We start from the raw sequence: 17,639 nt of genomic DNA on the forward strand, positions 1-17,639 counted from the left end.
AGTTGACTACCCTGTCTGGCCTCACGTCCTCCACCCACTCTGCAGCCAAGGGTATGGCCAGCAACTCCATTGTCTATACGGATAAATGATCCGTTGCTCTTTTTGTCACTGCCACCTGAAACTCAGGAACACTAAAATCTGCACCTGTCCTCCCTGTTTTAGGGTCCTTAGATCCATTAGTAAATAGAGTATATTCAAGGCAGTATAGTACCCCCAACAGGGGGGCTGAACTCCTTCCCAAACAGTCCCACCTCCTCTCACTTTGCCCTTACCTAACCACTCAAAACTTGTATTCAGATCAGGTTTACCTTCTTTTCCAGCAGGATGTGTGACCTTATGTCGTTGAGGATTTACCCAATATGTCATGGTTAGTTGTTGTCTTCTCAACTTTAAAGGCATCTCTCAAATCAAATCAAATGTTATTGGTCACATGCACATATTTAGCAGACGTTATTGCGGGTGGTTGTGTTCCTAGCTCCAACAGTGCAGTAATATCTAACAATTCACAACAATACCCATGTATCTAAAGTCAAAGAATGGAGTTAAGAAATATAGAAATATTAGGACGAGCAATGTCTGACTGCTCCACAACATATTCTTAGAGCTTGAGCCTGGATTACATCTAGCTTTTTTTTAAAGATGTCAGAGCTGCTGATGCATATGCTACACTACCATAGTCCAGTGATAACCTTGATATTGCTATATATAACGTTTTTAACGCCATTCTATCCGACCCCCCCACACCATTCCTGACAGACAACGCATCACATTCAATATTTTATTTCCTTTGATAACTTCTGTGTTAATATGTTCCGCCCATGTCATTTGAGTGTTAAATCAGACCCTCAGGAACCTAATCACTTCCACCGTCTCCACCTTCCTCCTGTAGAGCTTCAGGTATATTTCCTCCTGAACATTCCTTCTAGTAGAAAACCCAGTCTGTGTTTTCTCAACGGAGAACTTGAAGCCCCACCTGAGAGACCACTGCTCAACTTCTCTGATCGCTTCTTGAACTCTCTCGGCTGTATGGGGAATTTTTCTCCCTCTCCTCCACAGCGCCCGTCATCCGCAAACAATCACTTCCCAATATCTGATCTCACCTGATGAATACATCATCAATCATAATGGAGAACAACAAAAGACTAATCACACTTCCCTGGGGGGTACCATTATCTACCTCATAGCTTTCTGACATGCAGCTCACCACCCTCACTTGTATTGATTGTCCAAAAAGAAAGTTCTTCATCCAGTTAAAAACCCTTCCTCCAACCCCCATGCTATCCAGTTTGATAAGCAACAATTACACACATTTCACATTATTTAAGTACTGTAGTTAATTTGTATTGCCCAAGTGTGAATGCCAGTGTTAAATTGCAAAAACGTTGGGAGATTGAGATTGGAGGTCCATAGCAATGCATTCTGACCTATTATGAATCAAAACTGAATAATGTGAGATTTCTATAATTATTGTATGGACATTTTAACTATGAAGTGCAGGACTAGGAGTGCAAGTTATTAACAAAGATATATATTCAAGGGGTAACCTTGAAAAAGAAGAATAGAGTATATATATATATATATATATATATATATATATATATATATATATACTCTATTCTTCTTTTTCAAGGTTACCCCTTCTGCCTGTGTTATTAATCTGACAGCCAAATCGAACGACCACATATTTTGATGACGAAACCAGAAGCACACACACATTTCTCTGACATCAACAAACTTGTGTTGTGGTTGGACTCTTCCAACTAGGCTTGCTGTTATTATTGGGGTAAGATTGCAGCTGAGCTGTGTTGGTAGAACCGTTTTCACGTAGCTAGCTTTATAAATCAAACAGAAGTGTGGATTAAGTTTTTGTCAACGGATAGATATTCAAATGCTTGTTTTAATTAGTTCACATCGCTATCGTCAGTTTTCACGTCGAAGAACATCTTGCACAACACAAGCGTTAGTGATATCTTGGCCTGAAACTCCGGGCCTTGGACTCAAGTAAAGTTCGAAGCGGACTCTAAACTTCTGCTTTCTCAAAGACCGCTATCCGCGGGGCCGGGGCTCTTGTCGCTGGCCCTGTGGATGAGGAAGTGAAGATACAGAATCCACCCAGGTAAATTAGAAACATTTTTGTTAACCGTTACAATTTACAGAAAGAAAGTACTTGACGAATTGATTTGCACGATGTGTGTGGCTCACGTCACGTAGCTAACTAGCTACGTACCGGTAGCAAGCAAGTTAATCGAGGAAAACATTAGCTAGCTAACGTTAACCAGCTAACTCGACAACTTCCCTGTCAGGCGATGTAATCTAACGTTAGCCATCCTAGTTAGCTGTCGTTTGCAAACTGTTGATTTATCAAATAATCAGTTTGCTAGCACAGATGCATGTCTCCGTCGATAACCAACTAACACGTTTGCTAGCTGTCAACTTCTGTCATGAACCGACTAGTTAGCTGTGCACGCTAGTAATTTAGGGTGTCATGTGTTGATTTGGATCGCAGTGTTTAGTTAACTAATGACCATAGGCATAAATCCGAATGTTATAGCTCAATTAGCTAGATAAGCTTGCATTACTAAATAGCTTGAACGACAGCCTCATATGGGTTCGTTCCATTTGATTTCAATCACTTTTTGACCGCACCCCATTTGGTTTGAATGACACTTTCTATATTTGCCAATGGTAGAGGTGGTTTAATGCTAAAACATTTAGTAGGTAGAGGGGTGCTCAAAATGGACAAATGTTGCATACGGGCAATTACACTGTAACAGTGACACCGAGACTCAGATTTGTCTGACTCAGAAAGGACTAACGTTAGCAACTTTTAACAATTTCCACTGAACGTTTTACAAAAACACATTCACTTAAAAAACAGTGCAGATGCAAAGTTTAGTAACAGAATGGTGGCACAAACCGTCATTCTGTTACCAAAGTTTACATATGCACTGTTCTTCAAGTAAATATGTTTTTGTAAAATGTTAAGTGAAAATTAAAAGTAGTCATTGTGCATAAAGTTCTATGGTTTGTTTAGCTTTGCAATTATTGTTTTTTGTTTGACATTTTTAATGTGAAAAAGTCTGTCACATTGTTATTGTGGAATTACACATACCCCTACATTGCCTAATAAATCAGACTGATACCAATTATTGGTATACAGTCTGAAACAAAGTACTGCAAAATTGTGTACATTTTCCTTACAAGCCAGAATGTTGAACAAAATTATATTTGAACTTACTCAACCGGTTATCTGTGTGGTTGGACTTTCAGCTGCTCAAATTTTTTGTTAAAATATCCACATGAAAGTATTGTTTACCAAACTTACTGAAGTTGAATTTTCTATAACCTGCCACGTGCAAGACCATGTAAAGACCTGTTAGTATGAATGAGTGCATGTGCTTCCGTCTAGTGCACGTGCCTTCGGTCATAAGCAAACACATTTTGATTGCCACACACATAGACCCATGTTTTGAAGTCTGTTTAATAGTACTTTCCTGTGGATATTTTGTCAAATTTTGACCAGCTGAAGGACCAACACCACTGGACAATCGGCAGAGAATGTAATGAAATATAATTTTATTCAACATTTGTTGGCAGAGAATATAATGTTAATTTCTCTATCATAAGCCGCCTCCAACATCAATTTAGAGAATTTGGCAGTATCTCCAACCGGCCTCACAACCTCAAACCATGTGTATGGCGTCGTCTGGGTGAGCGGTTTGTTGATGTCAACATGGTGGGGATATGGTATGGGCAGGCATAAGCTACGGACAACGAACACAATTGCATTTGATTTTTAATTTGAATGCACAAAAATACCGCTACGAGATCCTGAGGCCCATTTTTTATATATATATTTTTTAATTTATTTATTAAGGTATATGTCACCAACAGATGCATATCTGTATTTCCAGTCATGTGAAATCCATAGATTATGGCCTGATGAATTTCTACTGCAGAAAAATATAAACCCAAAATGCAACAATTTCTAAGATTTTACTGAGTTACAGTTAGTTCATTTAAGGAAATCAGTTAATTGAAATAAATTCATTAGGCCCTAATCTATGGATTTTGCATGACTGGGCAGGTGGCTTGGAGGGCATAGGTCCACCCGCTGTGGAGCCAGGCCCAGCCAATCAGAATGAGACCGATACTCCCCAGTTTTATCAGCCAGTCCGGATGGCTGGTCTCAGACGATCCTGCAGTTGAAGAAGCTGGATGTGGAGGTCCTGGGCTGGCGTGAATACACATGGTGTGCAGTTGTGAGGCTGGTTGGATGTACTGCCAAATTCTCTAAAATGATGTTGGAGGTGGCTTATGGTAGAGAAATGAACATTAAATTCTCTGGTAATGGCTCTGGTTGACATTCCTGCAGCCAGCATGCCAATTGCATGGTCCTTCAACTTGAGAAATCTGTGGCATTGTGTTGTGACAAAACTGGTTGATATGCCACACCTGTCAGGTGGATGGATTATCTACGCAAAGGAGGAATGCTCACTAGCAAGGATGTAAACAAATTTGTGCACAACATTTGAGAGAAATGTTTTTTGTGTGTATGGAACATTTCTGGGATTTCTTATTTCAGCTCACTTTACATGTTGCGTTTATATTTTTGTTCAGTATATTTCAATTGACTGATTTCCTCATATGAACTGTAACTCAGTAAAATCTTAATTGTTGCATGTTGCTATTTTTTTTGCATATTTAGAAATTAATTTAATCTTGAATTAAAAATTAAAAATATTTTTAACCTTGAACATCAATGATCAAAAAACAAGTAAAATCTTTTTTTTTTCTTTTCTCCCCATTTTCACATATGTTGTAGCTTAGACCCTATTTTACATTTGAGGTGTTTGTGTTGTGCCTGCCTTCGGTTGATACACAACTTACTCTTGAATACAGGGTGGGTGTCATGTCAATCATACATTTATAATTCATACCCCTTCAGACCACTGCAATTTAACTGGTGCATCATTGGTATTTAAATTGAAATTACATTTTTACTTCCATTTACTGCCACAAAGATGGTAGCTGGTCCACCCACCGTCGAATGTCGGTTCTATTATCTATATTTCTGTGATTTCAATAGGTTTCCTATGGAGGACTGACAGTATAATTTAAAAACAAATTATATTTCCATTAAAGTCAACATTCTTTGATGTGTGGACCTCCAATCATCTTTCTGCTACCATTTTGAAACTTGAAAATAAAATGTTATTCCCATTTTAGTACATTTTATCACACCCACCCTGTATTCAAGAGCATGCTGTGCCTCACCTGATGGCGGGCACAACACAAACATCACAGATGATGTAAAATACAAGTTTTTAGATAATTGACATTAAAGTACGTACATTTTATTAAACTAGTTTGACAACCCTGTTTGTAAGCTTTAAAATGTATATCAAACTGAACCGTTTATCTTTTCCGGTGATGAAGAAATGGATGTCTCATGGTAGGGTGGGGATGTGCAAAATGGCTCATCTTTAAGCACCTTTATCTCCTCAATGTTTCGGCATTCAGGTCCAAAAAGTTACTTTCTGACCACTTCTACCATGGGCAAATATGTATAGAAAGTTTCATTCAAATGAAAAAGAGTGCGGTGAAAAAGTGAATGAAATCAAATGGCACGACCCAATGTAAACAATATTTAGCAAGCAATGCAGAATGATTCTAGTTTGTATCAGTTTGCTAGTGAGTGACTAATTCTGTTTGTGTGCAATACTCAGATTTTACAGGAGAAAGGAACCCCTTTGATGGGAGAATCCTCTATCCTGGACTCCTGGGTGAATCAACGTGTCAAAATGAGTATGTGTACTTTCTCCCAACACATACACATAGTTGTAATACATAGGAACTGTCATGACATTAGGCCATATCTGATCATTTAAGGTGCCCTGGGAATGCTTTGCAATACTGTCTGTTCTATGGCTAAGAACAGAACATCAAACAACAGAGAATATTCTATGGCTTCTATTCTGTGTTTTCTGTTCTGAGCTTTCTACCTGCCCCAAACAGATGAACAGGAGGCGCTGAACTCTATAATGCAGGACCTGGCCGAACTGCACCGCTCTAGCCGCCCTGCCATGACCCTATCTGACCTGGGAAAACCCAAGGCCTCTTCACCCAAAAATCAGGTCTGTCCACCTGCCTCCACTTGGCACTCATTAGAGAATAGTCTCAATACAATGAATGGCATTTCTCTTTCTCATCCCCTTTCCTCTCGTGGATGCTGGTGTGTTGTGTGTGTTTTACAGAACGATGTGCGAGTGAAGTTTGAGTTCAAAGGGGAGAAGAGGATCTTGCAGTTCTTTCGCCCAGTCAGGCTGGATGACCTGGGGAACAAAGCCAAAGTGGCCTTTGGTCAGGCCATGGATCTGCATTACACCAACAATGAGGTACTTATCACGATAACATCATCACCAAGTCACAGTGGGGCTGGGTGGTATACCGTATTTTACGATGTACTTGTATTGATGCACAGACTAGTTTGGGTTTTAACTTGACCTTCTATAACGGTATTTGAATGTTTGGTTTGTGATACGCCGTGTGTAACGCCCATCGTTATAGTTTGCTACTTGAGTCATCTCTCTCTGCCGCTTTCCACACAGAGCTAGCCCCTGTCACTGAAGGAGCGCATTTGTTGTTCCTCAACCACAAGACACTTGCATGTGTATTTGTTTTGTTCATAATAATAATACAATAAAATGCAAAAAATAATACAATAAATCATGAGACACTTGCGTTCAGTCTGCATGGTCAATGCAGCACATGCTACAATCATGTTGATGACAGCTATGATGTTTTCACTTCGCTTCTTAATATAAATCCACTAGTGTTCTATAATTACACTATTGGTTTGTGTTTCTTACATCTGCAAACAGCTAGTTTCTTTTGTTAGCAAGTTGGGCCTAAATCGTGTTTGCTGCTAATGGCTAGTTAGCTGGCTAGTACATTTATTATGTTTGCCGCTAATGGCTAGTTAGCTGATTCAGTACATTTATTCGCTAGCTAGCGAATAAATGTACTGAGTCAGAGCAAACGTAACTAGCTATACAGCCTGATAATACTAGTGACGGTGTAGACCTAAATTAGCATGGTTGTGCAATAGTATCTTCTAAATAAAGAGGAATACCCAAAGCATGAATGTTAGCTACATGAAGTAGCGAAGAGGGAACATTTAATGTAGCCAAAGATTATAGGGTCCCGTAGAAAACACTTCGGTTCCTACCCTGTCACAATTACTTCTCCGTGGCATTTTGTCACGTCAAACACTGTATTCAAAGTGCCAACTTTGCGGCAGGTAGCCTAGTGGTTAGAGCGTAGGGCCAGTAACCGAAAGGTTGCTAGATTGAATCCCCGAGCTGCCAAGGAAGAAAACTGTCGTTCTGCCTCTGAGCAAGGCAGTTAACCCACTGTTCCTAGGCCGTCATTGTAAATAACAATTTGTTCTTAACTGACTTGCCTAGAAAGGTTAAATCAAATTAAAAAAAATGTTACTCTAAAATTAGAATGATCATTCTATTTCCATGATTCCAACAGTTCACACAAGTGTTTGGCTTTAAATTGCAAATCAGATCACAATTGCAACATTTGGTTAAAAATAAAGCCTAGATTGTTTGTCCATATTGTGCAGCCCTACGTGGCAGTGTGGAGATCTCAAATGAGGGCAGGAAATGCAGAAATTGATTAAAATGCAGGAAATAATTTTTGGTTGAATTGAACAGATTGGAGAAAAACAAATTGAAATCACTTAGAATGTATGTGTTGCCACTCTAGGGTCATAAAGAAAATGTAGAACTTTTATTGTTCATAACATAAAATACCATCCAATATTTTTTTTAAATACAGTGATATGATATTTGGGCCATATAGCCCAGCCCCTAGTCACAGTGTTGGTCTCTGGTAGTCAAATAAGCACCAAAAGCCAATCATCAACATGTGTGAGCGAGAGAATGAATTGTTCTGTGAGAAACTACCAATACCTTTCTTTTCTATTTCACTTCCTTCTCTTGCTGCCGTTTCTTCCTCTTCTTCCAAGCTGATCTGTCTGTTTCCTTCTCTGTGGTTCTCTCCCCTCCTCCCTCTCAGCTGGTGATTCCTCTGACCACTCAGGATGACCTGGACAAGGCCGTGGAGCTGCTGGATCGCAGCGTCCACATGAAGAGCCTGAAGATCCTCCTGGTGCTCCAGGCCTCCTCTCAGGTTAGGACCAGGCAGTTCACGGCCCATATTCACAAAGCACCACAGAGTTAGGAGTGCTGATCTAGGATCAGTTTAGCCTTTTGGATAATAATGAATAAGATTACTTGGACAGATCCTAGATCATTACTTCTACTCTGAGAGGCTTGGCGGATATGGGCCCAGACCATATCACAGCACAGTGACTGTAGGGAATCACACACAATCCATAGCATACTACTGTACTGGCTGATTGACCCATCAACAGCTCACTATGTTCAGCACACTTTCTCGAGTATTTACTTTAATGAATCATCTTGAGACCTTTGTTTAAGCTGACATAAAAGCATTGTTTTATTCTGTAAAAGAAACGGCTGTATAGTAAAACTGTTTTGATATGGATGGATGGTGTTTACTTTCTCCTCTCAGACCTCCACGTCCAGCATGGACCTGCTGCCCCCACACGAAGACCTGGACAACACCCGTTTCAGGGCCACAGACAATAAAAGCATGCTGGCTTTGATAGGTGGGTCATCAACTCAGTGGTGTTTTCAATGACAACTATATCTGTGTGTGTAATTCATTTAATTAAATCTGTGAAATTGTCCTTCTAGTAAATACTTTCCATTTCTTTCTTTCTCCAAATCCATTTGCTTCATGGCATTAGACACATCCAAAACACCTTGTCTTTCACCACCAGTCTAGTAGTAAGTCTTCAGCTAGAAATGTTTGTAATTCTCTTTCATCCAGGGTCCCACTCCGGGGACCGCAGCTCTCCCCCTCCAGGCTACATTCCCGATGCCCTCCAGCAGGTTGCCAGAAACGGCTCCTTCACCAGCATTAACAGCGAGGGAGAGTTCATTCCAGAAAGCATGGACCAGGTAACCTCACCTATAGAGGACTCTATCCATCTAACCAGTTAACATTGACATTTAGGGCTTCCACCATTTTTAAAGTAGTCAACTGTTTGGGGATTCCTATGGGTTGGGAGCGATCAGCCAATAATCAGAGCATTGTCTTCTTCAAATTGGGTTGCCAATGGTTTGTAAATGGCTTTTAAGCTAAGTCACGGCCATCTAGTGGCTATAATAAATGAATGACACACACAATTTTGTCCAGGACTCCAGCACTGTAGGTGGCGGTAAATCACAAATTAGCCTCACACTTTTTTTTAATACACAAAATAAGAAAATTGACTACATTAAAATGGAGATGGCCTCAATGGCGATGCCCAAGCTGTCACAGACGCCATAATGGCACAGCTACAAAGATGAGTCCTCTATCTAGATCGAGACAGGGGCCCAGATCAGGAACAGTCATACTAAGGCCTAGTCTCAACACTCTTGCCTACTCGTAACTGTCCTTCATTACCGCTGTTATGAACATTTTTATTAACATGTTCAGAGTATGACAAATAACAGCAGAGTCACAAACTCAATCTCTCCTTTCTTAGATGCTGGACCCTCTGTCAATGAGCAGTCCAGAGAACTCTGCATCGGGGAGTTGTCCCTCACTGGACAGCCCACTGGACAGGTGAACATCCAGCTAAGAACTACATAGCCAGCATGCATTGTGGTAACCTTCAACATTTCATCTTCTGACTCGAACAGGTTTTTTAAAACATGTGTTCCTCCTGTATTTCCTTGCAGTGATAACTATCCTAAGTCACGTATGCCCCGGGCACAGAGCTACCCAGATAACCACCAAGTTTACCCAGAGTATGATATTCCAGTGTTTGAGAAGTCGGGGAAAGGGGGCACTTACCCACGGCGATACCACATTTCCTTTGGCCTTCAGGACTACAGTGATGGTAAAGGAACAAACAGAAACACACCCTCTCTAAAACAAAAGTCATATTCAATTCAACCTTAAACCTGGGTGTCCCGATTTCTTTTATTTTTAGAGTATCACAGAAAACTATTGTTGTTTACCTTCAATCTCCCTCTCCCATCCTCCCCTGCAGGGCGTAAGACGTTCCCTCGAGCGCGGCGCACCCAGGTCCACGGTTTCCATTCCCCGGTCAGTTTCAGCCCCACAGAGCAGTCTCCCAGCACCAGCAGTGGCAGCAGCATATTCACCCCAGACCTGGAGGAGCCTGGGGGTCGCAGACGCAGGGGCAGTGACATCGAGCCCAACCCCACCCTCTCTGTTATGGACATCAGCCCACCCAGCCGCTGTGAGTAGAGCTAGATGGAGGGAGACAATAGGAAGGGGGGGGGGGAAAGCAGAGATTGAGATGGCAGAACGTTCAGGTGGAAGGATAGCTGGTCTGGCCGGGTAGCTGCTAAGCACTTTTGCACCCAGCGTTTTTCTTATAAGCGCACACAAATGACCTGATTTGATTTCCCCCATGTCTGTCCAGCTCCACGTGCCCCTACTAACTGGCGGCTAGGTAAGCTGCTGGGTCAGGGTGCGTTTGGCCGGGTCTTCCTGTGCTACGATGCAGACACGGGCAGAGAGCTGGCTGTTAAACAGGTCCAGTTTGACCCAGAGAGTCCCGAGACCAGCAAGGTGAGTGGAACAGAGATTGTGTGTGTGTCGAGAATTGTGTACACTGTGTACTCAATATATCTTGTCTATCTGCAGGAGGTAAGTGCCCTGGAGTGTGAGATCCAGTTACTGAAGAACTTGTGCCATGAACGGATCGTCCAGTACTACGGCTGTCTACGAGACTCCAACGAGAGAACTCTGTCCATCTTTATGGAGTACATGCCCGGGGTAAGTGTGTGTGTGTGTGTGTGTGTGTGTGTGTACGTTTGAATAACTGGACTTAGACCAACTCAAAACTGTCTCCGTCCACCAGTGTGGCGACGTCGGCTGTGTTCCAGGTTGTATTTGTTTCAGTGAAGTTTCACAGCTGATCGGCACGACGCTGCTGCAGTAAAGATGACCAGGAACGGACGTGCAGGTTGCTTGAACTCTCACCCTCTGTCCCCAGGGCTCCATCAAAGACCAGCTGAAGTCGTACGGGGCCTTGACGGAAAACGTGACGCGTCGGTACACCCGTCAGATCCTGGAGGGAGTGTCCTACCTACACAGCAACATGATCGTCCACAGAGACATCAAAGGTACAGAAGGAGGGGGGGATAAATGGATGGAATATTGGAATACAATGTTGCTGGATTCTGATAGGAAGGACCATTATCATGACTCATAGAGTTCTCATGTTCTGGTTCATGTAGTGCTTATGACAGAATGTTGATGGATATTGAGGGGAATGTTGCTGTAACTCAAGTAGTGACTTCTGGGTAATGTAGTTTCTTATGAGAGAATGTACCTTAAAAGCACCTCCTTACCTCTTCCTGTCCCTCCCTCTTTTTCCTCCATCTTTCTCTCCAGGGGCCAACATTCTGCGGGACTCTGTGGGAAACGTGAAGCTGGGGGACTTTGGGGCGAGCAGGCGGCTACAGACCATCTGTCTGTCAGGAACAGGGATCAAGTCAGTGACTGGTACTCCCTACTGGATGAGCCCAGAGGTGATCAGTGGAGAGGGCTATGGCAGGAAGGCTGATATCTGGTAAGACGGATTTATTACTGAGGCAGACTTATCAGCAAAATTGTTTCCACCTCCTTGTCTCCTTCTCTTTCAAACCACTGGCTGAGACTTAAAGCCCACATGCAGTCTTTTGTAATTTTTTTAATCATCACTGTATGCCTAATAAATCAATGTTTATTTAATGAAAATAAGTCATATTTATTATTATTTGTTTCCCTGAGTTTCCTTTCGCCCTTGCTCTGTCTGATCGTGTGGGTGTTAGGGAACACACATTTTTAAGATATTTATATAGACAGCCCTGATTGGCTAATAGGATGGTCTAGAGCCCACCCCCTTACTCAGATGAACTGTCATTGGTCTATTATAATCAGATCCCATTGTCATAATGTGGGCCAAAAGTTCCATCCCACCTGAACAGGCTGAAATTCCAGGCATTTTTTTCAAACAGCTCTTACACCAAAAGCTCATCACAATTTGTACAATTTCAGACTGTTATTTTGACCTAATAGTGTGGAAATATAACAAAACTGCACCATTAAGAGGTGTTTACCATATGATGAAGTCTCTTTAAATTAGTGGTCAGAAAGGATAGGGGATCTGGATAGGAGGCAATGGTAGATGAGTGTAACAGCCACTGAAAAAAAGTGTCTCCCTTTTTTTGTAATGTAAATCTTGGTGAGATGAGAACCAATAAAGATCTTGATGTGTTGAGTGGGATGCTGGTGGGAATGGCTATAGGAGGACGAGCTCATTTTAATGTCTGGAATGGAATTAATGGAACGGAGTTTCCATATGTTTGATCTGTTTGGTACCATTCCATTCCAGCCATTACAATGAGACCGTCCTCCTATAGCTTCTCCCACCAGCCGCCGCTGGTGGGATTTCTTGTCAACTGTTGATGATGTTGGCTAATGTCAGTGGTGTCCTCTCCAGGAGTGTGGGTTGCACGGTGGTGGAGATGCTGACCCAACGGCCCCCGTGGGCCGAGTTCGAGGCCATGGCGGCCATCTTTAAGATCGCCACCCAGCCCACCAACCCCTCGCTGCCCGCCCACGTCTCCGACCACGGCCGCGACTTCCTCAAGCGCATCTTCGTGGACACCAAGCTGAGGCCCTCGGCCGACGACCTTCTGAGGCACATCTTTGTTCACTAGCCCCTTCCCCCTGAACTGCCAGAGATGGCCTTAGATGATTCGCTGTCCCTGCCTCTGACTCCCCTGAACTCCGCCCTCCCAGCTCCAGACAGAAAGCCCCCATTGGACCAGAGAGGACTTGGTGGGAGGTATCCATCTGGTGATTGGATGAGGTGGGGACTACAACTCCTGCGTCTCTGTTTTTAGGAGACTGGCAAGGAGGAATTAATGAATGAACTCATTTAGAGAAAGAAAGTTGCACCTTAATTTCAGAAATAGGGTAAGTTTCCCAACCGAGATGACAAAATAACCTTTTTTTAAATGTTTTTATGATTAATATCTCCTGCTTTTGATTGTGGAGTGGGACTCAGTCACTCTGTGCTTAGCTCACTGAGTCAGTCGGTGTTTCTGATCTGGACCTTAGTGGAGATTTGAGGTGACGATCATGATAATCTGGGCCACATTTAGTAGGCAAACGTTGTGGACCGTTGCAAATAGAAATGGCATGACTAGAGCCGAAACGATTCCTTACTCTACACGTCTTAGAGGCGGGTTTGTTCTACATGCTATATCCATCTGAACGTTGCACAACGGCGTGTCCTGCTGAACGCACCCCTGGTGGTTAGTGTGGTCCTGACTCGACCCAGAATGTACAGCTGAAAACCCATAGCACGCTGCTATCGAATCCACAACCAGAACACCGGGTGAGGAGAACACTCCTACCCCCCCACGCTTCTTGTCACACTGCTGCCTATGTTGCTCCCCCCTCACTTGCACATTCACAGTCCATGTAGAACATCCAGAACTCAACGGTTCTTCTTACTTATACTGTAGACATTCTATGATGAAAAAAATAATTTTGTTGCTAGGATCCCTCGCTTTACTCCTGTCCTGCGACTGTCTGTCTTGTCTGCTGTGTCAGTCAGGTCCCCCGTCTGTCAGGGTCTGTTGTCAAATCCCCTCCCAGTCTGTCGTTCTTTGCCGTGTGCCTTTTTAGCCGCGTAGGCACGTCTTTGGTTGAAACGTTTTCGCTACGCATCAGACAGGTACCAGCCTATTTACGGTTTGGATCATATCCAAGTGTTTCTATCAGTGTGGTTCAGCCAGTGGTGCGCCAAATTGGTCTGCTCTCTCTGATCTGCCTTTTTTTCTCTCTGTATCAGACTGGTGTTAGATCAGTTGTGGCACTGTTCTCTGCCTTCTCCTCACCAGGGGTCATAGGTCTCTTACTGACCCCAGATCAGATACAACTGAGACACACCAAAGCAGAAACCTAGAGTGCTCATCATAATGGGTTTGGTGCTTCAGTTCTTAACAGAAATACACCGGAGCTCTGTGATTGGCCGTGTTGTACTGATGCCAGTTGATTGCTCAAAGTTTAGGCAGGCCTTAGTTGATTGGTCAAATGTACATTATGGCATTTTAAAACAGGAAGAGTGGAGAACCGCTAGCCAATTAGGATGCTTGTTACTCAGTTGTAGGCATACTGTATGTTATTATCAGGTACTACTTTGCGCTGAAGCACTCTCTACGTTAGCCAGTTTACATCTTGATTAAGATACTACTGCACTGAACAGTACTCAGCAATTATGCCAATATCAATACTCGACAGTGCTGGTGAATACTCAGTTATACTCCACAGTGTTGGACACCATCTGGTACTATTATGCCCTCTTGCCCTACTATGCCTTGGGAAAGAAAGTACTGGTATGTTGTAGTATGTGTTGTTTAATTTCTCCTCTCAAACACTCCTTTAGCATACACACACACCAGAGCAGTTTTCAGTATGTTTCAGTTGGGGATGGGCTCGAGTACTCGATTCTAGATTTGTATTGGAAATTTGCAAATGCAACTGTTTAGCAGGTTCAAATGACATTTCAAACTTTAAGATGTGTTTTTATTGTTTTGGAGTGTGTCAAGTGCACTGAAAACATAGCATTAAAAAACCATGAATTGAAGCAATCGATAGCATACTGCAAATTAGTTTTGCCTTCAGCCCTGTTTTGTGCTTGAATACGAGTACACAAAATGATTTGCATGAGCGTACTCAGACATTTTTTTTCAATGTCCATCCCTAGTTTCAATGCTGTACTCAGCCACACACCTCAACATTACTAACAAGTAGACTTATCTAAAATCACAGCAGTGCTAACTGTTTTGTTGCTGCCAGGTACAGAGAATATGTCAGATATATTTGACCCATATTTTGTAGATGCAGTAGGATAGGTGTTTTTTAATTTAATGATGGAAGTGGCTGTCTATTTGACTCCAGGAGGTGTTGTTGTGATTGCCTGTAAGCTAACCCATAGGTACTCAAGGTATGGAAACACAAGCTCTTTTGTGTGAGGGGTTCGGGAAACCGACTGATCAACTAGCCTGAAATATGATGGCGCATTTCTCCCATCGCCTAGGCACTTTCTCCCCTTAACCATAGCACCACAAGTTACTAAATCCTGTCTCTCTCGTGCGCCGAAGGAGTGCTTGTTAAGCTGGTTAAGAGAAACAATGGTCATTGACTCCACTGTTCTGGACTCTGTTTTCTTTTAGTCTGAGAAGCAAAACGGCGACCCGTGCGTGTTATCATCAGCTAAGCTGGTCCCCAAGAAGTTAGACCCCTTCCTTACCCTCCTGCATTGCGTTGCCTGTCAAAATGAAACTGAACATTTCCATTGGCACTGGGACTCGCTGTTATCAACTCAACAGAAATGAGTATGCATATGCACTATTTAAAACTGGTACATAATGCGTTCTCCACCGCTCGCTTCTTCAAGGTTACTCATTGGACGATGGACTTCTACTCTGTTGAGCATAGTCTGTCTTGTGTTTCTGTTGTTAGCGATGAACCTTTTTTGCACATTTTTGAAACTATACAGATTTTTTACACTGATTGTAATACTTTTGCTTCTGTGTGTGGGTGTGTGTGTGCGCGTGTGTTGTATATGATTGACTCAGTGTGGTTGTGTTGCACAAGGATCTTACAGTCAGGAATGTAATGTTTCATTCTCACCACCAGGTGGCCTCATTCACCATTGTGGATTAACACTCCCCTGTTGAAATAAGAAGTCAAGTCTATTCGAACTCTGAACAGACTGGGTTTAACTACACCTCCCCACTCAGAGGGACTGTTAGTGATGGTAGACGAGGCCTGAATCCCAAACCAATCAATCCCTAGCCCCTGCTCCCTACTTGTGTAGATCTGAGAGGATTGGGCAGGTTGGTTTGGGATTCGGGCAAAACTATTTAAAGTAATAGGCAGTGAAGTGAAATACGGTATGATAAGTCACCACATGGTATTCCCCTGCTTCTTGAAAACCAACAAGATACAGACCAATATGGTCCAATATGTGCTTTTTATAAGCCACTGCTGCCACTCCAAGGTGCTGTAAGCACTTCTCTCGTGTGCGTGTGTGTGACTGTGTGCGCGACTGTGTGTGTACTGCAATTTGTGCTCAAAGGACACTGGGGGCGCCCAAAATGCCTTGCGCATTCGGACTGTAAAAAAAAAGATAGAATTGAAGAAGAAAAAAAATGTACAAATGTATACATTTTGAAAAATGTACCCCTTTTAAAAAGAACGATTACACTTATATCCCTCACATTTGTTTTCTGTGTATTGTAAAAGAAGCCATGTTTATAATTCTATTTGGTTTGTGACCAATAAGCCTGTTTATATCAGAACTGTATATCAGTGGTATGCATAATTTTTTAATATATATTTTTATTTTTAATTTTTAAATGGGAGATTTTATGCATGGTTGGATCCTGAGAGAGGTACAATGGTGGCAGGAGGCCCATTGCTTTTAGCCTGAGTGCCAGTCTGTTTGTGCCATCATGCTAATTCCATCATGCTAATTCCATGTCACTCATTGTTTGGCTTGTTAAATGACAGCGATGGAGTAAACAAGAACATCTGGGACCAGGCTAAAGCTCATTGGCTCCTGTAAATGAATGCTGAAGAGAGGAGACCTCTTGATGGAAAAGGGTCGGGAGACTGTCAGTCTGTTGGCACTTTGATGTGTTAATAATTATGATGACAATGAAAATAATAAAATATATTTATTTCACCTGTTTTTCTAAGATTTACTTTTTATTCATTTTTTTTTTTTACCCACCAAAAAATGATTTCACCTGTTTTGTGTGTGAGATTTGTGAGCACAGTCGATTATTTTGTAAAGGCAGTGATCTTTTGGACAGGCCTACTACAGGTCTGATTGCATCATGCAAGCCTTTTAGGAGGGGCATGTTGTTGACAGGCAAGTATAAGCAGTTTTTCTAGTAATGGACAACAGTGAAACTTGATAGTTTATCAAACTATGTATTGTTGTCTTCTTGGCTCCATGTGAAGTGTATGAGCTATTAGCAGTGTTTCCTGAACTCTGTTCTGTGTACCTCAAGGGGTGCATGTTTTGGTTTTTGCCCTAGCACTACACAGCTAATTCAAATAATTAACTCATTTAAGCTTTGATTATTTGAATCCGCTGTGTAGTGCTAGTGCAAAAAACAAACGTAGGGCCGAGATTGTGAAACACAATTTAGTGACAGGTCGCACACCCACACTGCCCTGACTCACCTAGATAAGATAAATACCTATGGTGAGAATGCTGTTCATTGACTACAGCTCAGCGTTCAGCACCATTGTCCCTCTAAGCTCGTCACCAAGCTTAGGACCCTGAGACTGAACACCTCCCTCACATCGACGGGACTGCAGTGGAGCGGGTTGGAAGCTTCAAGTTCCTCAGTGTCCAAAACACTGAAAACTTCAAATGGTCCACGCGCAGTCGTGAAGAAGGCACGTCAGCGCCTCTTGCCCCTCAGGTTGAAAAGGTTTGT

At 42.4% G+C, this 17,639-nt stretch overlaps 1 protein-coding gene across 1 annotated transcript; it reads left to right on the top strand.

Annotated features, from left to right (window-relative positions):
- The first annotated feature begins 1,727 nt into the window (after positions 1-1,727).
- LOC106574243 (mitogen-activated protein kinase kinase kinase 2) lies at positions 1,728-16,873 on the top strand. Its single transcript, XM_014149973.3, has 15 exons — positions 1,728-2,116; positions 5,730-5,808; positions 6,019-6,137; positions 6,258-6,398; positions 8,092-8,205; positions 8,611-8,707; positions 8,932-9,062; positions 9,635-9,714; positions 9,831-9,991; positions 10,145-10,357; positions 10,544-10,692; positions 10,768-10,899; positions 11,120-11,249; positions 11,521-11,698; positions 12,611-16,873. The coding sequence occupies exons 2-15, from the start codon at positions 5,757-5,759 to the stop codon at positions 12,828-12,830; spliced, it is 1,917 nt and encodes a 638-aa protein (XP_014005448.1). The 5' UTR covers positions 1,728-2,116; positions 5,730-5,756; the 3' UTR covers positions 12,831-16,873.
- The last annotated feature ends 766 nt before the right edge of the window (positions 16,874-17,639 follow it).

Source organism: Salmo salar, chromosome 16, assembly GCF_965601325.2.
Source record: "Salmo salar chromosome 16, fSalSal1, whole genome shotgun sequence".
NCBI classification, from domain to species: Eukaryota; Metazoa; Chordata; class Actinopteri; order Salmoniformes; family Salmonidae; genus Salmo; species Salmo salar.